The sequence below is a fragment of the Pteropus vampyrus genome, unplaced genomic scaffold (genome assembly GCF_000151845.1).
Source record: "Pteropus vampyrus isolate Shadow unplaced genomic scaffold, Pvam_2.0 Scaffold8, whole genome shotgun sequence".
NCBI lineage: Eukaryota > Metazoa > Chordata > Mammalia > Chiroptera > Pteropodidae > Pteropus > Pteropus vampyrus.
Genome location: NW_011888789.1, coordinates 14,900,809 through 14,927,319, shown reverse-complemented (window position 1 = coordinate 14,927,319; position 26,511 = coordinate 14,900,809). Strand labels below are relative to the sequence as shown.

The 26,511-nt window shown below is 35.0% G+C and overlaps 1 protein-coding gene across 1 annotated transcript in view; it reads left to right on the top strand.

Moving 5' to 3' along the window:
• KAT6A (lysine acetyltransferase 6A) overlaps positions 1-26,511 on the top strand; it is a 99,359-nt gene that overhangs the window by 260 nt on the left and 72,588 nt on the right. The window contains exon 2 of the mRNA XM_023520085.1: positions 2,144-3,059. Coding sequence (XP_023375853.1) covers positions 2,460-3,059 — 600 coding nt within the window. The 5' untranslated portion in view covers positions 2,144-2,459. The remainder of the gene's footprint in view (positions 1-2,143; positions 3,060-26,511) is intronic.

Sequence of the window (26,511 nt, the reverse complement as noted above, 5' to 3'; positions counted from 1 at the left end):
GTGCCGGCGAACCCGCTCTCCCTCGGGGGCGCGCCCACCTCCCCGGCCCCACCTGCGCCCGGCCGGTCGCCGCCCAGGCCGGGCTCCTCCTGCCCGCGCTCCCGAGTTCTCGCTCCGGCTTCGGCCGGGCGTGCAGAGATCCGAGCGGGGCTGAGGCTGCAAGTGGGGGTGACAGGCTGGCGGGTGTTGTGGTGCGGAGGAGGCAGCACGTGTGGTGTTGTGTCTGTCGGGCTGTCAGCCCGGGCGCCGGGAGGGGAGGCAGCGGGCTGCCTGTCAACCGTCGGCCGGTTTGGACAGGAGCTGCCCGACCTGTCAGGCTCCCCAGGCAGCCTGCGTGCCCCAAATCCTCCTTGGAACCGGCCTTTGTGGAGCTTAGGATTTGGAGGAGCTGGGAATGGAAGATACATTGGTCTTAACTCTTTCACGTGATTTCATTGTTAACTTATTCTTCGGATTCTGTTTCCAACAAATGGGAACGGCGGAGCTATCCGTTGGCAGGCTGCAGGGTTGTGCAGTTTCAAGTTTTTAAAGTTTCTTGCTCTTTAAAAAGAGAGCGCGAAGATGTGTTTGGGGGTGGGGAATGGAGACGGGGAAGGACTGTCGGAAGCAAGTTGTGCTTTCTCTCTAGCAGCTGGTGTACTTTCAGAGAGTTAAAGTTCAAGTCTGTAGGCGCTTTACGTTCGGAAAACTTGGAGACTGGTGAAAATCCCCGGTGGGAGAAACAATGAGTAACTGTCATTCTTTTACTGCGAATTTAATCAATTAGGACGTTCCTAACTTCTTAAAGTCAGGTTGTAGCTTCTTATTTAGTTTAGCTAAGTTAATGTCTACATAATGAACTTTCGTGGAGTAATAATACTAGGATTTCTATCTCTCGAGACTCTCACCAAAATGAAGCATAGCTCTCTCAGGGGGCTTCTTTTTAGTCAGCAAATTTAAAAATAAATCTTGGCTCAGATTTGAGTGTTTACTGCAGCCTTTTCTTTCCTAGTATCTGTTAGTTTTCCTTTGTATTTTAATGTCACTTTTAAGAATAATTGCTCTGGGAGCCATTTTTCTAGCATTGTTTATGTTGTAAATGCTCAGAATAAGAGCAGAGGTCTAAAAAAACACTTAAGTTATTTTTGGAAGCAAATAACTTATTCAGAATGAGAATTCATTATTTTGGTGATTTAAAAAAAAGATTTGTATCTGCTAGTTTCTTTTGTCTGAAAGAAGACTATTGACTTTGATCTTGGAGAGGCAGTATATTTATGTTTGTGTTTTATTCATTAATGTTAATTCAGGATAGCAATCTTGAATCTGTATGAGATCTCTTTAGATCTGTGAACAGTTCTGTACTGTACATTTGATGTGTAGTGGGTGCGTTTGAACACAGTGATCCTGGGCCTTTCTCATTTCTAGTTTCTCTGTCTGTAGATTGGTTATGAATATTTTGACACCTGTTACTCCCTTTAGGAGAAACTATCTGCATGTAATTTTTAAAATTTGAATGAAATTGGGTTATTTATAACTTCCTTAAACACTTTTAACACTTGACTATTTTCAATGTTTTGTGTCCATTCGGAATATTTAGAGTAATGTACTTAAAATATGAACTTGCTCTGTGTAAATTGTATTTGTTGTTTCTTTAACATATGAAATAGTTAAAAATTCCTCACTGGTTTTCTGCCTAGCTTATTGACTGTTTTTGTCCAGTCTGAATGTCTGGAATTTTAAAAAATGAAAGATTCACTCTTACTTTCATTACAGGATTCTTTCTACTAATCCAGATACTTGTTGAAGTACTCAATAGTTTCTTGGGGAAAGATGTCAAGGAAGAGTTTCAATTCATAGACTGGTGAGCAGAGATTATGGAGTACAGAATAACCAGCACCCTCTAGTTAGTTGTAGTCTGAGATCATTCACAGTGCATCTCATTTTGTTTCCTCATTGTGTCCTAATTATTCATCTTTTTTGCCTTTTTTATCCCATTGATTTACAGACATGATTGTTTTGGAATGTTGATAGAAACATGTTAAAACTCCCACAGGTCCTTAAAAAACACTTGCTATTTGCTTTTAAAGACTAGGATGTTTCAGTTAGTGTTTATTTACAAAATGGGCGTTGATAGAAAACTGACTTTGTTTTCATTGTTTTTCAGGCATAAGATGCACATTTTTCTGCTGGGAATGACATGTTCATGAGTTTTTACAACTTTATGAAGAGACCCATGTGTGGTGCTATTGAGAAATTTATTGGGAAATTTGAAGACATTTCAAATAACTGGTTGTTTTGATTTCTAAAGTAAAGTGGAGAGGCATTCTGTTTTGTGAAAAGAAGGAAGGACTTAGGCCAGAGAACTTGTATGCTATGGTTAACTGGTTCTCAGCCTCCGAGAAAGTTGTTTTCCATGGTGTAAAACTTAGTCAGCATCAGGATAAAGGATAACGACTCTATGGATATACGAATCCTTCACCATGGTAAAACTCGCTAACCCGCTGTATACGGAATGGATTTTGGAGGCCATCAAAAAAGTGAAGAAGCAGAAACAGCGTCCTTCAGAAGAAAGGATATGCAATGCAGTGTCTTCATCCCATGGCTTGGATCGTAAAACTGTTTTAGAACAATTGGAGTTGAGTGTTAAAGATGGAACAATTTTAAAAGTTTCAAATAAAGGTCTCAATTCCTATAAAGATCCTGATAATCCTGGGCGAATAGCACTTCCTAAACCTCGAAACCATGGAAAATTGGACAATAAACAAAATATAGATTGGAATAAACTGATCAAGCGGGCAGTTGATGGCTTGGCAGAGTCTGGTGGCTCAACTTTGAAAAGCATCGAACGTTTTTTGAAAGGTCAGAAGGATGTGTCTGCGTTATTTGGAGGCAGTGCTGCCTCTGGCTTTCACCAGCAGTTACGATTGGCTATTAAACGCGCCATTGGCCATGGCAGACTTCTTAAAGATGGACCTCTGTATCGGCTCAACACTAAAGCAACCAATGTGGACGGGAAAGAGAGTTGTGAATCTCTTTCCTCTTTACCGCCAGTGTCACTCCTTCCACACGAAAAGGATAAGGTGAGAATGGTATATGCATCAGTGTTCACAGAGCTGATGATGTATGCTACAAAGTCATGTTTCTAGGACGTTATATAGAGAATTACACAAGTTTTGTGTTTGGAGACTTGTAGAATGATCACCTTGGGGTTTTTACTGGTGAGTTCTAGGTTTGAGAACTCAATAGATGGTAATTGTTCTGATACTTTGACATATTTGATGCCTAAGATTCAAAATGTAGAGTATCGATCAACCTAAATGAACATGTTTAGATTTGAATTAAAAAAGTAGCATACATCTTTAAAACTGTTGCATGGAAGTTATTGTAATACCATACTACTGGAAGCCATTGAGCAGCCAAATGCTGGAGACTTGAATTTGAAACAAGCAGATGACTAAGAACCTGTCTTCTTTCTTTTTTGCATTTGTTGCAGATTATCATTACGTAGAAATAAGACCTATTTTCCAGACTCATGTAGTAGCTAAGCAGATTTAGCAATTCTTATTTTTGCTGTTTGTATTCTTAACTTTCTATCATGTAGTAATTATTCTTTGCATATGACAAAGTTCTAAATGTTATGTATGACAGGTTAGACTACATGCGTCAGGAATACAGCATCCTATGTTACTAAAGTTCTGGGGTGTGGAGAGTTTTGATGCACAGGGGGTATACCTTACCATGCTGTTATTTTGTGCATTTGAAAAGATGTCATCACAGTAAATTTTGGCCCTTAAATAGATATTCAGGGATGAGGAGAATTTTGTTAATAGCCTTTTTTTTTTTTTTTTTTTTTTAACATTGGCCTTGTGTCTTAGCTGTAAATTTATTTTAATTGCTCTGAATCGTACTGTGGAAGTGGTAGTACTTTAAGTTGTACACCTTAGTGTACAATAGTAAAATAATCTTCATTTTGCTTAAGATCATCAAGGCTACTTCTAGGATGAGAAAATTATAAAATTAACATTAAATGTATTTTAAACTATTCGAGCTATGGTCTAAATTTACTGTAGTTATTAACCCACCTATGGATTTTTATTTAAATAGTAATTAAAAATTAACAGTGTATTTCTTTGATGAAGTTTTTAGAGATCTATTTTAGGTTTCAGTTTTCTCTGAACTTTGAAATAGAAATATTATCTTACCGTTATTACCATTAAAATGATTCTAATAGAGAATCCTATTCATAAAATTGTTCTATATCATTTAAGCATTTATTAAGAGTGTGTTATTAAAAATTCAGGATGTTTAAAAAAAGTTTGTAAAAATTCAGGATGGACAAGAAACTAAAATGCTTTATTCTGTTGTTCAGTGCTGTGAGAACTTTCTTGATCACATGTGGCTGAAGTGAAAAGAAATATAACACTTGATTCCTACAATTGTTATCAAAAATCTACAAAGGTTAACTGCATGGTAACGGAATAATTTATCATTTAGAACGAATTCAGTATTATATCTGTGATTGGGTATTATAAATTCTTGTTAGAACATCTGAGTGTGTGCTTTTATTATAATTTCCCTTGTTCGAATTAGATATTTTAATTTTTAAAAATATTAGCTATACATAAAATGTCAGTTGTGCATATTTTTAAAAGGTAGTCAACATTGTGCAATGTAGGACAAATTTGAGTCTTATCACCCTAGGATTTTACTTTTGAAAGGGAGACCTTGAGAACCTTCTAACCCAACAATCCTTATTTTGCAGCAGAGCTGAACAACCTTTGCATTAAAAAAAAATAATCCAGTAAAGATTTGCTGGTGTCCTTTGGTTAGAAATGTCTCTTTGGTTACATATCTTTAATATATAGTGGTGTTAATTGGAGTAACTAAATTTGGAGTATACATTTGGGAAAATTGAGTTTCATTGAGTAACTTCTATATATGTACTGATCTTATTGGGAAAAATAGATTTCATGATAATATCTACAAAATTAAGAGTTGATGAGATCTGTTTATATTTTTATATGGAGTTTTATTTTCAATAATGAATATCCGGAGTGACTTTCCCCAAAGATATGAAAAGCTCACATTCAAAATCATAATACAGTGAGCTCTAGGATAAGGGATTATTCTTCCTCTAAACAGATTACAGTTGTATGTCTGCTTCTCTTCATGTATTTTAACTACTTTCCTTCCTTTTAAACTATCCAATAGATTCTTATGTGGAATTGATTGGCTTGCTGTTATGAACCTAGATATTTTCAAAAAAATTTTCCAGACTGTATTTTTGACAGCAATGGTAAAAGGAAAGTGTAGTCCAGAAGTAGTTTCACTTTCAGACATTAATTAATTCAGCAAATAGTTATTGGGCATCTACTCTGTGCCAGGCACTCTGCTTAGAACTGATATGGCTTGGAACTGAAATGGTGTTTTCTTTCCTGGAATGCAAATATATCTGTTAATCTGGTCACTGTGGAATGAGAGATGAAATTCAGGGACTATATGGAGTGACGAGCAAGCTCCTCTTTACTTTTTGTATATCAATTCTAATTTTTCTCAATATTTATCTTTGGAAAGAATTATAGACCTGTATGTTAGATTTTAAGCAGCTGACTGGTTTTCACTCTTTTTGTTGAAGAGAATCTGTGGGATACTGTGGTTTATAAGTTTTATCCATGTTCTAAGGGAAATTTCCGAGTTCGCTTTAGGGTTGGGTAGGTCATGGTGAGTTTATTTATGTATTTATGTGTGCCAGGCATTACTTTAAAGCTATACATATATTAACTCATTTAATCTTTGTATAACTCAGTGAGGTACGTGCTGTTATTTTACTGATGAAGAAACAGAGACGTAAAAGAGGTTCAGTAACTTGTCCAAATCAAAGATATTAAGTGAAAGAGCTAGAATTTGATCTTGGGCAGTCTTGCTCCAGATTCAGCTATACCTGCCTGCCTCTTGGGAGTTGTTATGTATAACGCCTATTACTGTACTCAGATACACAATTGTGGTTGTTCTTGGTGTTAACTTCACAGTACATTCTCCAATTGTGAAGGAGCACATTCTTCACCCCTTCACTCTCTGTGTCCCTTTTTTCTCTATTTTTCTCTATTTTCTCTTTTTTTGGAATGAATTCTAAAACTGATTGAACCAGTGACAAGAATGTTTCAAAACCAAAAGTTATGAATATAGTTTTTATACCTGAGGTCCATTAAAAAATAGTTTATATGACATTTCGTTTTATTTTTTTTCTTAAAGATAATTTCAAAGCTTATTAATTTTCATTTTGGTTGTCCCTGAAGTTTTATCATTTGCAGTTTGGAATTGATTACATGGATGTAATATAGTGCTTTCATTTGGGACAAAATGTAACTTTCCCTTGAATTGTGGGATTTGGGTGAGGGCGATAGTGTGTAACTGGCTTAAATAACAATATCCTCCTTGTAAACCTTTTTCTTTTTGAAATACAGATGTTATTATAATATAATTTGTTCATTTACTTCATTTATTCATTATTCATTCAGCAAACCTTTAGATGCCTACCATGAACAGTGCATTTAGGATTTAGGTCCTGTTGAGAATTAAGGCCAACAGCATAGCGCCCAAATTATTTTGTTACTGGAATTTGATATTTTAAATTCATAGAATAAGTGGGCTTTGACAGCAACTTAGATTTTTGATGTAGAGATGCCGATTAGAATGGAAGTATGTTTTCAAGTTACTGAGAGTTAAAAATAGAAACTTTTGATTTAGTTATTTGGAAATGGCCTTTATAGTAAAATTGTTTTACATTTTGTATGTTAGAATAGTGGTATTACAAAATCATTAATACATGTAAGCTTAGTAATTTCAATTTCAGAAATCCTGTTGCTGTGATACTTTATAATAATTATCCATGCTGTTAAATTCAGGATATGTTGATTGCTTGATGGAATGATTGTTCATTTTAAAAATAAAACAAAACAAAAATGCAACAATCCCCAAAACATCTGAAAGCAAAAGATGCTACGAAAAAGTTGAGAAGAGATAAATTAGTAATTAAGTGGGAAAAAGTTCTTAAATTTAAAGTGTACAGATTTTTATGAGAGCATACAAGCAGATGTATTTTATAGTACAATTGTTGGGAAACTTTAGGGGGAAATTTTTTAAATTACAAGTTTTAATTCTTACATTATGGAAGAGAGAATGAAGATAATGCCAGTATATCAGTTTTTAAGTAAAGAAGGCTTATTTTAGAGAAAATTATTCTAAACTTATGTAGTGGACCTTAATTTTCATGTCATGGCAAGGACACAGTGACATGGATAATGTAGATTTTGTAATATTATTGAATTAGCAACTGATCGATCTCAGTAATTGTATTTTTTATACATTTCTTACATTTAGTTTATACCATGTTTTGGTAAGTAAATGTTCTATATCCTGAGGAGAAGCTAGCTAGAAATGAAAATTCATTACTAACAAGTCATTGAAGTAGATTAAGTATAAATGTGATTAGAAATTGACTTTTTCTCAGCAGACTTGTTCATATAAAAAAACAAAAACAAATTTAAAAATAACTCTGGCAGGGATATGTTTGTAATGCAGTATTTGTTATATACAAATCAACTGTACAGATATTTTTCGGTCTTCTAGTTAGCTACTGAGCTCTATGTGTTTTGGCAATTTTTAACCCATAATATACTCTGAAAGAAAACTTGAACTAGTGAGGCAACCTTTGGTTTAGTCATTGCTAATCAAAACTTCTGTACCCAAAACAACTGTGCGTACAACCTGGACATTTTTCTTACAGTTATTAGCACTTTACTCTTTCTTCAGGTAACTTCTAACAAGTTGTTGAAATAGAAGAAATTAATGAAGATATCAGATACTACAAATTGCTTTAGGAATAGAAATCTAGAGAATCTAACCATCTTCACCTCTTTCTTTGCTCTGTATTGGAAGGCCAAGGGAATGTAAGCAGTTGCTTATAGAAACCTATTAATAGCTAACATTTGTTAAGGTCTAACAATGTGTTTGGCACTGTTCTGAGTGCTTTACTATGTACTTTATTATTGAAGTCACAAAAGAACTCTAAGTTTTATAGGCATAATACATATAATAGCTCTTTAATAATGTTTAACAATACAAATTTTCATGATCGCTTCTGATAAAACACCAAATAGAAAATGAATGTATGCAGAATATGGTATCTTCTTATTCTTGCTGCCAGTTTTCTTATTTAGTTCATCCTGTCACATGGGCCAGCACTTTTTTACATTACATTTACTTTTAATACTACGAAAATGAATAGATAACAGGAACTGTTTGATTAATCTGGAAAAAAAAAATTACATCATTCCAGGCCTCTAGAGGTTGTAAGAATCTCCTTGACAGTTTTGTTTTTTCTTTCTATTTAGAATATGGGAGAAAGTATATTTTTTACATTGACTTGATTCTTAGCTATGTGAGAAGACTGAATCTGGGTGCTAACTTTGCTGGTTAAAGTAGAATTAAAAAATTTTTTTCCCAGTGAACTGGGAAGCATTCTTAAAATTACAGTAATGATGACTTTTCATGCTATGATTTCAAAAATTTTAAATAAATGAATGTTACGTTATAGGAATTATTAAAAGCCTCATTCTAGTGCAGTTGTTTACTAGTTGGCTACTCAGGGATGGAGTTAGTTCACAAAGGATCTGCTGTAAATGAATTAGACCAGTAGCAACTTTACTCTTCTGCTTTTCCCAGCTGGAGCAGGATTAGGATTTATTCAGCTGCAGCTGGTTCCCAGGAATATCTAGGCTGTTTCTTCTGTTTTTTAACTTTGACAGGAGAGTTATAGTTCCAAACAGATGGCTTTCATCAGCACTATGCATAACTGTAAATTCAAGTTCAAAGAATTACTTTTAACTTCATTAGGAAACAGGTGAAGAAACAGTTTGTAGTATGGCACTACTGGGTTAAGGGCTGAAATTAAATGTAGAGATTATAGTAGTGTAGCATTTAAATTTCCAGAATGCCATTTTGGGTCAAAATAGTTTTTAACTGCCAGCAATTAGACAAAAAGACCTGCTAAGAAAAACTAAGTCAGAGGGTAGTGTTGATTAAGGATTATTTTATAGTTGGATTATGTGTACAAAGTATAAAAAACTCTTAGGAAAAAAAAGATTGAATCTTTTGCATTTTGTAGAATTTTATAACAGTCTTGTACAACAATGACTCTAATCTTATTTCACAAATAGAGAAACTGAAAGCCAAGGAGATTTAAGTGTCTTGTTCAATGCCACACAGCAAGTTAATCACATGTGGGAGAAGTGGTCAGGACCTTTTCAGTTCTGTGCTTTTTTCCATTAGGCTGTAGTACTGCTGTATAGTATTAGAGAGCAGTGAGTATAAACTAATGTAGTTAGAACTCTCTTCCTTAATGAAAACCATAGAATAAACTCTGGTCTAGAGAATTTTGGTGGTTTTTTGTAAACCACAAATATGTGAATCTGGTTGTTTCAGTGTTTGAAGATAGCTATATACTCTAGAAAGTAGAAACAATTTTTTGAGGAGTGGAGAGACTGCTTGCTTATTGCTCAAATCAGAGAAATTAGAAAGTTTTCTTATGTTTTTAGCTAAATATTAGAAGGAAAACATGTTAAACTACCTTAATACTGGAAGAAAAAGTACTACTTGATTTTTGAAAAAAAGTTCAGTTGCAGTTAAGTCTGATTTTCAGAAAGTCGATAACACACATGACCTCTGAGTGACTTGATTAATTGATTAGAACTTAAAAATTTTAAAGACTGATATAGAAAAGAACAAGCCTTTCTATTAATCAGTGAAGTAATTCTTATTAAAGGCATGAAATAAGGATGGATTAGGAGTATACAGTCTTATCACTGCTTGTTATGTATACATAGTATCTTGGTTCCGGGTGATTTGGAATACCAGTAAACCTTACAGAGAAGGCAGTAGACAATATTATTTTTGGTCTTTGTGACTAATAGTTCATCTCTGCATTACTTTTACTTCGTCATAAAACTTAGCAAATATATTGGAATAGTGGCAAATAAAGATTAAGATTGGAGACAGTTATGTATAAAATAATTGGGTGGTTTTAAGGTTATTAGTAAAACTTGTTAGGGAGAAAATGACTAATGTAGAAAGAAAACGTGGCAACTGAAAAACTTAAAATCTTCGTACATGTGAAAGAAGACAGGCAGCTGATTCATTTCCCATTTACCTTTTGTGCAGAAGAGGTAGATTCCATTATGTGGGGTGTTATCATGCTTAATACTTTAGGCTGTTTTTTCGTCCAGGGAATTGTGTTGTTGACCTAGAGAGCTGCTAAGTGTTGGTTTTCAATTCTTTCTGCTCAGTAGAGTGCAAGTTTTTCTTTTTTCTTAGTCATTGGACTACAGCGAAACATTTAACTCCTGAGTTTTTTAGAACCTATAACAGAACTCTTGGAAACATTACATTTTTGTGTGTGTGTTTAGTGCTATGCTGTGCTTTAATGGTTTCCCAGTTTTTCTATTCAGGACATCTTTAAATATCTTACTTAGTAAATGTTTAGATCCTCTTTCACCATTTTCCTGCTTTAGTTATCTCATTTTTCCTCACACCAGTTTTTCTTTAATTTTATAACATAAGTCTAAAGCCCTCTTCTTTCTAAAGAAGTGGTTCTTGACACTAAATCCATGTTAGAATTGCCTGAGGAAACACCAAATTAAATTAGACTCTAGCAGTGGGGCTCACATTGCAGGTTTCCTTTTTTTTTTTTTTTTAAACTCTACGTGTGCATCTAATGTACAGGCAGGGTTGAGAACCACTGCTGTAATGCTTAGAGCCAACATCTCTGTAGTGGGAAGTGGCTGAAGGAGTCAACGGACAGAAGAAATAGCTACTTTTTACCTAATAATTGAAATTTCAGACAAATACTGGTAATAGCATACTTCACGCCTACTCTCAGTGCACGCTTTGAACCCAGGACAGTGTACTTCTGTAAACCTAAATTTTGTTTTATCCTACTCCCTGACCATAATTGCCCTAAACTACCACTTTTCTTTTTTCTCACTCCAGTTGTACCTCCCCTCTTTTATCTCATCAGGGTCTCATATGGTACACATATAATTTGGAGAAGGTTCCCTGTGTGATTCCGATGGGTGTCCCCTACCCACCCCTCAAATATTTTTTCTTCTAATTGCTTGGCCTTATGGTTTATCACCTCAGTTACTCACGTGACTCCTGCATCTAATTGGCAAAGCCCAATGTTGAAAAGCCAACCATTTTCTCTCCCTGCTCTTATATGGGACTGTTTATTATTTTAAAGAAAATTACACAAACCGTATGATGAGATGCCACTTAGAAATTTGTGACCTCTTATCTCAGTTCTACCGTCTGCTTGGAGATGTATGTCTGTATCTGTAGTCTGTTCTCTTGCAGCAGTTCATTATTTCCTCCAGCTCTTTTTTTGCCTTTCTCATTTTCAGCAGACACTGCCATGTCCTACTTCATAGAGAGAATAGACTCTATATGGCCATATGAGTGCATTCAACTTATACCCCACCTCTCACACTAATTTAACTACATCTCTACTTATTCTTATCCTCTTTGCTGTCTTTCAGAGGACACAAAAGAAGTGTCTTGTCTAGAGCTAATCTCTCCATTTATGTGCAGGATGCTGTTCTCTCCTGTCTCAGGGGCCTTGTTCCATCAATAATTTTCCCAGTCATTTTACTCTGTGCCCCTTAGCATGGAGAAGTCTCTCACTTCAAATTAGAATAAACACAGACAAAAAACACTGCTTCAGACCCTTCTCTTCATCTACACCCTGGCTGTCTCCTTTGCTTCATTTTTAAACTTCTTGAAAAAAAAATTTATTCATTCCAGATCTATTGTAACCTGGCCTTTGGCCCTAGAGTACCATTTGAAACAGCTCTTGCGGACAGCTTTCAGTTTTTATCTTACCTGACCTCTCGGCAGCATTTAGCACTTGTTGACCATTCTCTCCTCACTTGACTTCTAGGATAATTCTTTCCTAGGTGTCTTCCTCCTCTCCTCTCATCTTTCTGGTAATTCATTTTCAGTTTACTAGCTTTTATCTTTTGCCTTTTATCTTACATGTTGGATTCCCTGAGGTTCTGTTCTTTGCCCACTTCTTATTGTGTCAGCCTTCCTGAGTTATCTGTAGACTTACCTCCTATATACTAAATTCATATCTCAATCCAAAACTCTCTTTTGTACTCTGGACTTATCTATCCCACAGTGTGTTGTGTTATCTCAGTCACTTCAAATTCATGATAACCCAGATGGAATTTATCACCCTCCTCCAACTTGCTCTTACCGTGGTGGGAGGCATTGCCTTTGACTCTAAAACAGAAACTTTGGTGCTATCTTCTATACCTCATTTGCATCTCTTTTAGATTTAGTTCTAGTCCACTCCCAATATTTTCTGCATCTTTACCATCTCTTTAAATTAACCCCTTCTCCATTCCAGCTGCTACTCTCTCAGTGCAGGTCCTTATCATTTCTCTCTTGATTTACCATAGTGGCTTCCTCACTGGTTTTCCTTTCTCCAGCAACTCCCTCCAGTCTACTTTATTGCCAAGAATGATCTTATTAAGAAACACTTAAGAACACAGCCTCAAGAACCAGACCATCGGAGTTTGCATCTCATCTTGGCACTACTTGCTTTATGACCTTGGGTAATTTGTTTAATCTTTGCAATATTTCTTTCTTTAAAATGAGGATAATACAGTACCTATCTCATAATGAAGTTGTGAAGATTTAATGAGTTAGTATACATCAGCGTTGACTAATAGAGATCTGTGCGATGATGGAATGTGCTATATCTGTGCTCAGTACAGTATCCAGCTTCTGAAATGTGGCTGGTTGACTGAAAAACTGATTTTTTCATTTCATTTAATTGTAATTTTATTGAAATAGCTACATATGGCCAGTAGCTACTGGACAGTACAGAATACATAAAGTCCAGTGTTCTATAAATGTTAGCTATTATTACTATCTTTCTAAAATTAAACTTTCTCCTTAAAATCCTTCAGTGTCAAATTCCATGGCATAGTATATATTTTTAACCTGCTTCTTCACCCCCTGCATTGCTCTAAACTTGTCTACTGCTGTTTCTTCATATGCTGTGTTCCACCATACCAGTAGTTCTCAAAATGTGGCAGTCGTGTCACCTGAAAACTTGTTTAAAATCAAAATTCTTGGACCATATTCCTAGCCTGCTAAGTCACAAACTGGGGATGGGGTCCATCAGCTTTTATGATAATAAGCCCTCCGTGGGAATCTGACTCATGCTAAGGTTTGAGAACCACTGCACATTCCAAACTACTTGAGTTTCTGAGATCCACCTTGTAATCTCTTGCTCCTATGTTTTTCTCCCATGTTGAATGATCATCCTTTCTCTCTTCTTCACCAATTAGCTCTAATTTAACTTTGCAGACTTACCTCAGGCACATCTTCTTTGGTTCTTCCTTCCCTTATTTTTTTACTCATCCTGCTTCCAGGCTGACTTAGCTTTCTTCATGCCCCTGGTATCCTCCTATATATTCCTCCATCATAGCCCATTTCACATTGCATTGTTGTTTTAGCCTACTAGACAGTGAATTTAGGATTTTGCTTTTGATCTTTGTATCTTTCTATCTAGTACGATGTCTCGTATGCTTTACAGGTATTTATGGAACATCTTCCAGCCAACACAGTGATTATTAGGTCCTGAGTGAAGGAGATACAATCCCTGTAATTAACACAAATAAGTGCTCTGATGGGATGAAATAGTGCTATGGAAGCACTGGAGGTGGGTGGGGCAAGTTAGGGAAGTCTTCTCAGAGGAAGTCACATGTGAGAGGTTAGTGAAGTGGGGAAGCACATGGGTGGGGTGGGAAAGAATAGTTCCTGCAAAGGGAACAGCATGTACACAGGCCTAGCAAAACATTGTAGGCCTATGATAAATGTTTAGTTGAATATGAATAAGAAACCAAATCACGTCTAACTTTTAGGCCTTGGTTTTGAAGTCCCTACTTGCCCCTGCAAACATTCATTAGTATTATATGGTTCAGGTATGATAGGGTAACCTCCAAGCCAGCAGGATACATTTATTTGTTTGCATGTTTGTTTGCTTTTTAATGATAGAAGAAAAGATTTGATTTATCTGAATTATTCTACAGGGCAGGTAACACCAGTGATGGCACAGGTAAACATATTCCTCTGGTTGTATAAGAATAGGCTAAGAATTTAAACAAACAAACTTCAAACTTAGTGCACTGACAAAGCATATTAAGAAGGCTGCAAGGTGGCCAGCATGACCACAACTGTTGCCACTTTTGTAACCTTACTCCATATTGGTCTTTTTTGCCCTTGTTGCTGCCATCCTAGGCTTTCTGTTGATCTCAACCCTCCTTTGTAAGAACATCAAGGCCTTGGTAAATATGCTTTTTAAGCGCCAACTTTGCTGTTGAATACCTGCTTTTGTCTGGGACTTTTTATATGTAATTTTCAGTAAAGCATTACCTTTTACTCTCTTGGAATGCTTTACAAATAGATTGGTTTCACCTACTATCTTTGAAGGAATGATACAAATACACAGTTTTATTTCTGATAACTTCAACTAAGCAGAGAACTTTTTAACTTCAGACAAGAAAACTAGAGACAGAAAAGGGGAAATAGTCTTTTTCTCCAAAACTTCAGATAGGTGGTAATAACATGTTTCTGAAGTGTCTCACAGATTATAAAGAATTTTGCTTTCACATGTATTTTCTTTTATATAATATTTTTGTAGTACAGTAGGCAGTCCAGGTGCTGTGATAGCCAGGTTTTACTTGTGCCAAATTATATGGTTAAAGGGGATAAATGGAACTAGAGCTCAGGTCTCTTTCAAGCATAGTACTCCTTCAGTCACATCAGGCTGCCCCTTTTCATGAAACTGACAAGCATTAAAAAAGTTGGTGCTCCTTTAGCATTATATACATCTGTTAAAGCATTTAGCAAGTCATATGTGTTATTAATCTTCATATCCAGGTCCTGACACTCTGTAAGATGCTCAGAAAATGTTTGTTGAATTGAGACTGTCAGGTTTAAACTGGAAGGGGGAATTATAGAAATTAGGTTAATTTAAAAAAAAAAGTATTAACTCTATTAATATACTTAGAAGCCAAACCATTTATTCTCTCAAAATTTGTAGCCTTTGTAGATAGAAAGAAAAGAGAATTTCACATGTTTTCTGCAAATGTTTGATAACTCAGCTGAAAAGTACCATTTGCTACTTCCTTCAAGGTAATATTTGTTCTCTGTTAACCATATAGTATTTTTAAAAAGTTTAAGAAATTGTGTTTTCCTAATAGATAATACATTTATTAGTACATACAGTTACAGAGTACAAGAGTATTCCATGAAAAGTATTCTTCTAACTCCTATTCCCTTGCTAACCAGTTGCCCTCCTGGGAGGCAGCCAGTTTTATTCTACCTTCTATGTGTAGATTCTATGTGTATACAAGCACTCACTTTATATATTCATTTTTTTCACCTTTTTCTCCCACAGTCGATAACATACCTTAACACACTATTCTGCACCTTACTTTTTTTTCAACCTATGTAACAATATAGCTTAAAGTGTTTTCCATGTTAGTACATAAGACTTGGTGGTATTCTAGTGTATGGATGTACCATAATTTATAAAACCAGCCCCTTGCTAATAGACATTTATTTCCAATTTTCTGTGATTACAAACAGTACTCAATTGAATAACCTCTTTTGTACCTTATTTTGCTTTTAAGTTTGTAGAGGTGGAATAATTGGGTCAAAGAATGCATGTCTTTGTAATTTTGATATTTCTAAGTTTCTCTTTACAGAGATTCACCAAAAAGTATATGAGAGTACTTGTTTCCCTCCACCCATGTAAACACAGTGTTATCGAACTTCATGATCTTTGGTAGTCTGATAAATGAAAAATAATTACTCATTTTGATTCCCTTCTTTCACTCTCATTAGAGTTTGCTCTTTAAGCCTAGTAACCAGACACAACCTCTGATCTGTATTTCTACAGGTAGGCTGCCTTAAAACTGATTTCTTAAGAACACAATTCTTAGAGGTAATCAGAAATTTGTGGAGTTTTTTCAAACTGTTGTTACTTTGCTTTAAGAAATATCTAGGTCTTTTTCCTGAGTCTCTTTTGTAAGCAGTAACCTTTACTGATGGTTTCTGTCCTGTAGAATGAGCCCCCCAACAAGATAAAAATCTTAGCCTGTTGCTTTTCTACCTATGGCAAGGAAACCCTATTTAACAGATGATTTAATATGTCTTTGTTAGTCTTTTTAAGTGTATGTTATGTAATACTTGTATTTGAAAACCTACATAATTTTGAATAAATATTCTATGCTAGATGTTATATTTAGCTCACAACCCCTTATGGAGGTTGTATATTTTATAGGTGAAACAAAGGCTTATAAGAGGTTAAGTGATTTGCCCAAGGTTATATAGCTAAAGTATATGAGCTAGAATATATAGAGGCTAGTAGAGTGGTCAAAAAAACAAAAAAAACAAAAAAAACACTATGAATTCAGAGTTGAGATAAACCTAAATTCTGGTGAGTTGGTGCAGTAGTTTAAAGTACTCCCTAAATTATTACAACACTAATTTCTTATTAGTTTGAGGCTTACATAAGAGTATTTAAGAGCACAGATCTCAGCCTCATCACTTGTTGTTTGACCTTTAAGTTACTTTACTCCATGAGCTTCAGTTTCCTTTTCTGTAAAGAAGGGATAGTAATTGTACCTAATTAGCCTTTGTTTTTAAAAATAAACAGGAAGTGGTGCTGACTTCCCTCTTCTTTTTACAGTAAACAATAAAACAAATCAATTTATTAACCCACAAAATACTGTCATCATATTTTGAAGGCTATTTGAAGTTTTTATGAACATATCAGTTTTAACAGGACATAGAATCAGACATTTTGATAGTTGTTCACATACTATAATCCATTTAAATTAGGATGGATGTTCTCTGGTCGTATTTTTTTTTGGAAGAGGCAAAATATTTGAACAGTCTTCCCATTTAGAACTATTTTTCAGTAACAAAGTCACCCTCCCATTAAAAAAAAAAAAAAGAAACAAAGTACTCCCTTTGTTAAAGTTGTCAAAGTAGGTTTTTATTTTGTATCTTAAAGCTCGAGGTTTAGGGTAAAGATGAAGCTTTGAAATTGTTTTTCCCCATGCAAAGCGACCCAGCCCTGTTGAGAATCAAACTAATAACTGATATAATTAAGCACCATGTTGTATAGCACTGCTTTTAAAATTTTCTTCTGGGAATCTTGTTAAAATGCAGTTTTAGGTCTTTGGTGAGGCCTGAGATTTTGCATTTTTAACAAGCTCCCAAGTATTCCACTGCTGCACAAAACACACTTTGAATAGCAAATTTCTGTAGAACTTAGTCATTCCTTTACTCTTGACTGTCTTAAATCATATGCTTATTTTCAGACATTTATTCAGCAGATTTCCACTGAATGTCTGTTTCCCAGGCACAGTGCTTGGTATTGAGATTATAACAGGGTTGCTCGCTAGCTAGATACCTTGCTCTCAGTCAAGTGGGGGAAGCCAAGGAAATAGTAACAATAAAGTATATGAAATTGTGATGCTTAAGAGCAGGGAGCACTGATAAGTCCAAAAACTGCTTTTTTAAAAAAAAAAAAAAACCAATTTTGTGAAGATACTGAAACTAGTTAGTTTGCTGTGTCAACATTGATATTTCCAGTGGTTGTACTGTGGAACTTTGATTGAATTGATCATTAGTCTAAAACAGATGTTGGCAAACATTTTCGGTAAAATACCAGGTAGTAAATATTTTAGACTTTGTGGGCCATATAGTTAGTCTCTGACCTAACTACTCAACTCTGCTCAAAGCAGCCATAGGCAATATGTAAGCGAATGAGTGTGTTCTAATAATTATTTACAAAACAGGTGGGCCAGATTTGATATGAAGGCCATAGTTTGCCCATCCCTGTTCCAGAACAGCAGTGTATTTATTACACTCGGTTGTAAGATATGTTGAAAATAATATAAAAATAAGGAATGATTTATTTTAAAAAGTTGGTTACCTTTATAATAATGTCACTGATTTATTTGCATTCAAATATGCTGTCATGGAACGTGAATTGTTATGTATCTAGGGATACCCCTGAGAATATATTATTTGGCTGTCATTTGTCATGTGTATCATTGAGAAAAGAAGGGTAAAGGATTACTGCTCTAGAATTTTAGTTAGTATTCTTAAAGAGCAGCACAAATGCCTATTTTCCCCTTTTATTATTTGGGAAAAGGAGCCATAATAGATAGAAGGGGTTAGGGAATCTCGCCATAGTTGTGCAATGAAGCATTTCTGTAAATTGCTTTTTCTGGTCAATGTTGGAAAATATGTAATTTCTGGACCGGAAGAAGGTGGACATCCTTGGGCACTCAAATCAATTACCATCATTTATAATAGCAAATAGAATTTGGGCTCTGGAGTTTACTTTCTGATTTTATTACTTAACTAGTTGTGTGGTCTTCGGCAAAGTATTTAATTTCTTTGCCCCTTTTTTTCTTCCTGGGGTCTTGATACTGCACACAATTTTGGAGGTGGTAGGAAACACTGTAGTTGATAGCACTTAGTGTAGTACTGGTAAATAGTAAGTTCTCAGTAGATGTTAACTTTCTTCCCTTCTGACCTGTCTGCAGAGCAGTTTATTATGTACTGAGAAAAATTAAGAAAAAATGTTCCTGGCACATAAAAATCTTAAAATTTTCTTGGAAGTAAATAAGTAAAAAGAGGAGCATTTTCAAAATAACATGCAAACAAATATAAGACCTTTCAATAAAGAAGCTATCTCAAATAGGTGAGAATATCATTTAATTACAGAACTGAAAGTCTTAGGAATTCTTTCTATTTAAACCCATATATTTTTTTACAAAGGAAAAGAGATTAAATGACTTCTCAAAATCTATATGTTGTCTTTATAGATATGTAGAGAAGGACACTCTCTAACATTCACTGATTAACCAGATGTTACTGGTTCTTGGTTAGGAATTTATCTCTAGACTAATTAAATTCATCTTGTTTCAGTTTAAGCACCTAATAGCTTGCTCTGCATATTTTGAACACTTGGTAAATATTGACTTAAAAAATTTTTTGATCTCAACAGAGATGGAGAGTAACTATAGGCCTGACTGTAAATTAAATTACTTTGATTTCTTTAATATTGCCAGTAGGAACAATTTTCTATGATATTTTTATAGCTTTTTAGTAAACGAACTTGGATTTTTTTGCAGAGTTTAAAATTTACAATACTACATTAATAGAAGGGAAAGGTGGCATTGAATACTGACAAGCAAAAAATATAAAGTAATTGCTATTTAATAGCTTTAATCATGCCTTCTATATGTCTTTCATTGCTTTAGTTCACTTCTTTTCATTCAGCAGTAGTCTTTCAGCTGGTTCCCTTTATTCATTCAATAAATATTTAATGATATTTGACATGTAGTAGGTACTGTTCTAAGTGTTGGGGATTAGCAGTGAACCAAATGGATAAAAACCTCTGCCCTCATGGAGCTTATGTTACCTATTCTAGCAGATTTTAGTCTAGGCCTTTGAAGCTCACTTTTGTCTGATTATCTGTCTAAAATAATCATGTTCCTCCTTGTTTAGAATCCTGAAGTCTAGTGGATTTCTGTTGCACTCTGGATAAAGTTCAGGTGCTTTAGCCTTCATGCAGCTTCATCTGTTGCCACACTTTTTTAACCCTCTGCCTTCCAACACATTGCAGTTCCTAGTATTTAACCACACTCTCTTGCATTTCAGTTTTTAATATATGTATCTCTGCTTGGGATGTCATTCTTTTAGATGCTTTTCCAGACAAAAACAAAAATAACTAATATTTGTTTTAAGCTTGTTTGACCTTCCCACCACCATCACTGGCTTCGTGATATAACTTTCTTTTTGCTATGAACATAACAAACATTCTCTTGATAGTTAGGCATGCTGATGCTATGGCATTTTTCTCCCTGTATTGTGATGATCTATCTTCCTCTCCTACTAGAATTAAAAGCAAGGACTACTTTTACTTCTTTATTTCTCAGTGTCCATCAAGGAGCCTGGCTCATAGTTTGAAATATTAATTGAACAAGTAAATGCCTGAACTACTATCATAGCACTATTGGGCTGACTGGAGAATGTTTGAGGTTCATCCAATATACCTTTGAATTTATGGAGTGTTTACTGTGTGCCATATTATAGATGTAAATAGAAAACTTGCTCTTGGGTGAGTCTATAACAAAGCTAACAACTTCCTTATTTTTACAGCAGACTTTCCTTTTTATTTTACACACACACACACACACACACACACACACACACACATATACACACACACAAAACTAATAAATAGCCTCTATCAGGTATTCAAACAGTACTGATGATATCTTTTTAATGAAGTAGTGTTTTAAACTAGTAAAGAGAGAATGATAAAAAATGGAGAACCACACACCATTTTAGGATCGTACGAGGAAGGAATATGAGTCCTGCTTTGTCCACAGAAAACTTTCCATGGGTACCTTCTGGTAAGATCAAGAAAGTGTCATCTGAACTTGCAGAATGGGGTCAGTACCTTGGAAGAAAATTCTAAAGACCAGAGTGAAATTGTCTTTAAAAATTACTGCGTCACTGATACCGTGGGTAGTTCAGAGAATGATACTCTAGAAACAAACAACAACAAAAATAAAGCACTGACAACTCTGCATAGAAAAGTGATTCAGAGATGAACTCATTCAAAAAGGTTTAAGGATACTTAATTTTGCTTACATTTTTCTTTTTGTGTGCACAAGATTGACATATGATAAAAATGTCTAAATAAGCATTTCAACAAGCTTACATTAAAAATTTAAGTAATAAAAGTTTGGCAAAAAAAAAAAAAATTTGAGGGACAATGGAAGTATATACAATGCTAGTATTTTTTGCACACCCCCAAGATATAGTCATTTGGATAGTTTAGTAACATACACAATGTATTTTAAACAACTGTATTTGCTCATTAAACTGTTGTATTTGCTATCTTTAAAAGTGTGAAGGCTTGTAAATGTTCTCTTCCCCCCAATTAAGAATAGTCTTGAGTTCCCATCCAGATGGCAGAGTAAGTAAATGCTATGCTCACCTCCTCCTACAGCTATATCCAAATTACAGCTAAATTATAGAACAACCACCCTTGTGAACCACCTGAAGACTAGCTGAACAGAACTCCTTTAAGGTTATAAAGAAGTCACGTTGATACTGATTTAAAAAATAAAAATAAAAAAGGTTAAAGACAACCTTTAAATGCTACCTTTAGAGAAAAATTTCTTCTGTCTCCCACTCTCCACCTTTAAAGTAGAGCTATCTGCTTGTATCAACATCTTTTTTTTTAAAGGAGTAGATTAGTCATTTTCATATTGCAGTGCTCTTTAACTCTTATGGGTATTATATTTTGACTTTCTCAGTCTGTTGTTTGATGTTTATGGAGATGGTAAAAGTGTTAAAAGTGTTTTGTGTACTCATGCCAATGTTTTCAATTCAAGGATATGCATATGTAAATCTACTATTTTGAAAAGTGTTGTTACAATGTCTATATTTGTTATAGGGAAAGGTTATAGTTAATCTTTGAATAATGAGCCTTGATATTAATTTTTTTTGCTCACTGTTAATACTAATTTTAAAACAAGTATTTAGTAGAGATTTGTGTTCTCCATTGCTTCCTTGGTACAACAGTTCCTGAATCTGTATTTAGAGAATAAAGGAATCCATGTCACAGTAACTTTAGGAAACAATGCATATTTATAGTTCACATAAACATATTAAGGGAATTGTGGAATCTCCACCTCTTCACTGCTTAATTTTGCTAACTCAACTTATTTGTATAAGGGAAGACAAACCCTCTTCTCTCACCTCTCTCACCTCTTACTACCCTTAAGACCTGTTTAGGAAGCACTGCTATTATGCTTTTTCTGGAGCACTGATATTCTTTCAGAACTTAGCCTTTGGTTATTAATGGCAGAGACTTTATGCTTCATCTGCAATAAAATATCTGTGGGAGTTATTTAAAGAGGGGAAAAATAACTAGTTTACTTCAATTGGAAAAGCTTGACTTTAGAGTTTGTGTATATCCATGAGCAAACGTCTTTGCTATCTTTTGATTCTTAAGTGAATATCAGACTTGTTGGCTGTTTAGATTATTGAAGTAGTTGTAGATAAATTGAATGTTCAACTCAATTGTTCACGGCATTGGAAGGGACAGGATATTTTAAACAAAGCTATAATTAAATCAAAATGCTTTTTTAAAAAGAATTTTCAAATAAAAAAACCCTTGAACATACGTGTTTAGCTCAGGCTTTTTAATTACCTGTTTCTCTGCTGAGAAGATAGGATAATATATATATCAGAGTTGAAATGTATCTGTAAAACTGTACAGGAAGTTGCGGATTGGCCTGGAAGGTTTTCTTGATCTACTAATTTGTAAGCACCTTGAAGATAAAGTGTTCATCTTTATATTGCTCATGGGCAAATATTATTTTATGGATGACAGTAATTTCTTTCTGAATTTAAGGCAAGAAGGGCTTTGTATTCAATTACAAAATGCCTTATGTGTCTAACATTGTTAATCACTTGATATTGACCATTAAATGCTATTGTGGTATCTGGAAAGTTGTTTATTATAGTTGTCTCTTGATTCATCTGTCCCTGCTTCTCAGCTCTGCTTTCTCTCAGCTCATGGGTTAAAAGGATCTGGCTATGGGTTGCAGTCCTGCTTACTGTAGCACAAGGCTGCTAGTTGAAGAGTCAGGATTCTTTTAAGAAGGGGCACAAAGCCAGGGCCCTGACCTCATTGGACAAACTGTTTGTGGGTTTTGATATTTCAGTGATGACATTGATATTTGGATGACTTTGGTGGAGCACCTGTAACTTAGATTTGACATTTTCTAGCCTACTCGGTTATATTATTCTCCTAATTGTCTTATTTTACTCTCATTGTCTTAATGTCTACCCTCCCACAGTGGTCAAACCGTTTGAAATAGTGTCTTGAGGTTTAAGGATGAAAGTAGTTAAAGAATTATGAACAATAATTCTTCAACCAATTAAAGAGACTGTACCTGTAATCTAACCTAATTTAACCTGACCTAATCCTGAACCTATAACTAATCACTGCATGTACCAAAGTGTGTTATTGGATCACACACTGTTCCAGCTTCTGCTTTAGTTTCTGTCTTCCTCGTAAATGAGGTTGCTTATCCCAGTTGAGTAACATCTCTGGATTTCTTTTTATTTTATTTTATTTTTGTGTGTATGTGTATAGATTTGCTAATCCACGATTCTACCAGCTCCACTTAATCCTTTTCTTTTTTTCATACCTTCTTTGCTTCTCGTTTGTCCTCCTATCTGTCCTTGTCTTATTGCTGTGATTTCTATCCACTCTCCCTCTCCCAAAAAAAACCCCAAATAAAAATTGATCATGTTATGGATTGCAGGTGTATTTGTTGATTTAATTTTATATATTTAAAAACTGGTAGCTTGAGACTTTTCTCTGTATATGTTTTAAGAAAGATCATAGCCCCTCGATATCAAGCCGTAAATGTTCTTTTTACTAGTATATTGCCTTCGATTGATTTCCTGTGGGATTTGGTCCTTGGATAACTGTAGCATGGGTAGAGGTGATAATGAATGGCCTATAATAGCTGATTACAGAACTATGATCAGAAATTGTTCTGCTTTGTATTGTAAACGGCATAGTTTGGTAGGAAAACTTAACTATAGCTAAGAGAATATACTAGCATATCTGACATCTCTTTTTCTCACACATTACATGTAATCCAGTAGCAAATCCTTATGGCTCTGTCTTTAGAGTAGGGATTGGCAATTTATAGTCCCCAGCCAAATTTGGCCCCTGTGTTTTACATTTTTTAAATGGTTGAAAAGAATCAAAAGAATAGTATTGCACACATTATATGTATTTAAAATTTCAGTGTATAAAGTTTTATTTGGAGCACAGCTACACTTTACAGCAGAGTTCAGTAATTGCAAGAGAGGCATTATGGTCTACAAAGCCAGAAATATTTACTGCTTGACCCTTTACAGTGAAAGTTTGCCAAGCCCTGCGTTAGAGTAAATGTAGAATCTGTCCACTCCTCAATCACTTCCTCTACTGCTACTATCTGGTTCAAACTTCTTGACATAGACTGGTGTTATTGCCTCCTAATTATCTCCTTGCTTTTGTCCTTCCCACATACTTTTCCTGATTTTACTTCTACTATTCTTCCTTTTTCTATTGTCTACCAGCCACATTGACCTTCTTGTTACCTGCCTCAGGAATTTTGCATTTGCTGTTCCCTCTACTTGGAACATTTTTCCTCCAGATAGTACCTATTGAGTACCTGCTGTGTACCAGGTACTGTCCTCAACTCTTGGGATATATCTGTGAGCAAAATAAAAAATTCCACACTATATGTAGCCCACATTCCTGTGTGTGTATGTATGTACACAGTAAAAAAAAAAAAAAAAAAAAAAGGCATATAGTATAAGATACATACATTGGAAAAAATAGGGCATGATAAGAGGGGCCTCATGGGTAAAATGACATGTATACAAAGATCTGTGGTTTTGGCGATGGTAGTGGTTGTATCTCCAAAGTAAATATTTGGATGGCTTGTTTACTTTGCCTCCTTCCCTAACACTGTATAAAATTGGATTCTCTCTACCACACCTGGAACTCATTGCGATTTCTTTTGTTATTTTTGTATATAGCGCTTATTGCCATCTGACATACTTTATATTTTATTTATTTTTGTCTACTCCTACCAGAATGTAAGCTCCAAGAGAGCTTTCTTTTGATTTCTGCTTTTTCTTTAATGTCTGAGCACATAGCGGGTGTGCAGTAAGTATTTATGAAATGGGTCAGTCTAGGTGAATTGATAATACTTAGACCTATTCTTTATTTGTTTTTCTTTATTTTTTTTTAGGTGAGGCAACCCTTAGTTGACCTCGCAGATTGCAAGGACCTTGTCAATTTACAGTCCCTTATTTTTTTATTTTTTACGCCTACAGCACCTGGTCTTCCTAGAGGGTCTCCCATCCAAGCACTAACCAGGCCTGACCCAGACGAGATCGAGCTCGTTCAGGGTGGCATGGCCGTAGACTAGACTTATTCTTTACCAGTGTTATTAATGGCATGCTTATCACTACATGTATATACTGCCTCTTAAGAAGAAATAAGTTATTAGGTAATAAATTTGGAAACAAAGGAAGAAGTTCAGCACCATTAAGTACTGATTTTGTTTCTATTCATTCCAAATGAGTACCTATCTATAGTTAGGAAGATAGCTGTTAAGAAAAAGTGATGTTGTTAAAAAAAGAAAAAATAATTCTGGGAAATGATTGAATGGGAGAGAAAAAAACATAGGCTATACTCAGTGATACATTTAGATAGTCAGTGACGTGGATATCCAGCTTCTAAATAAGAATGTCCGTAGGGGGTCCATTCAAATGTTTATCACTCTTCTCTTTCCCAATTCAAAATATCCTTAAAACATTTGATATAGAGCAGGAGTCAGCAAACTAGACCCAGCCTGTGGGCCAAATCCTGTCTAAGACCTGTCTTTACATGGACCTTCACTCAGTTTTATATTTTAAAGAGCTATTAAAAAAAAAAAAAGATACATAACTTATGTGGTCTGCAAAACCTTAAATGTTTACTTTCTGATCCTCTGCAATTTTTCAACCTCTGACTTATGGGCACCTTCTTGGTTGCTTCCAAGGGTAGAAAGATATCTCTCTATGGTGGTCTGCATAAATAATAGAATGTTAGAATTGGAACATGTACTCCACCTCACTTATAGGTTGCATTGAAACCTAGAAAGCTACATTAACCTTTGGGGATCACACAAACTTTACAGGTGTAGATCCTGAGTCTCTAGCCCATTATTTTTTGTGTACCTTTTTTCCATTCGCTGAGGAGTGGTATTTCCTCTTTGGTGATATCTTAGCCCTTAATCTTTATTATCTGTAAAACAAATTGATTATATTATAGCATTTTTATAACGATTAAATGAAATAATGCATATAAAGTAATAGGTATAGTTCAAAACGCTTGACAGATCATACTTATTGTATTTTGTCACGGTTTAGTTAATAGATTTCTGGTGCCTAGGAATCACTCCCCCTTCCCCATGACATGTAGTTTTTAGGAGATAGGGTCAGGGAGGGAATATGCTTCTGTCACTAAGATCTTTAATTCAGACCTCCTTTGTATCTTGAAAAGTAGTTAGAGACATAACTATTTCAGTAACATTGTACTTCATTGATTTTGGGGGGCCTTAACCAATTTTTAGAACATTGTTAAAATGGGACATTTTGTTCCAAGTTGTAAACAACTGATTTACAAATAGGCTTTTGAACAAAATTGTATTGAGATTACTTTTCTAAAAATGTTAGGCAGAGATTTGTTCTAGTAACTGAATTTGTTGGGGGAGCTGAAAGGGAAAGATTAAAGGAAGGAAG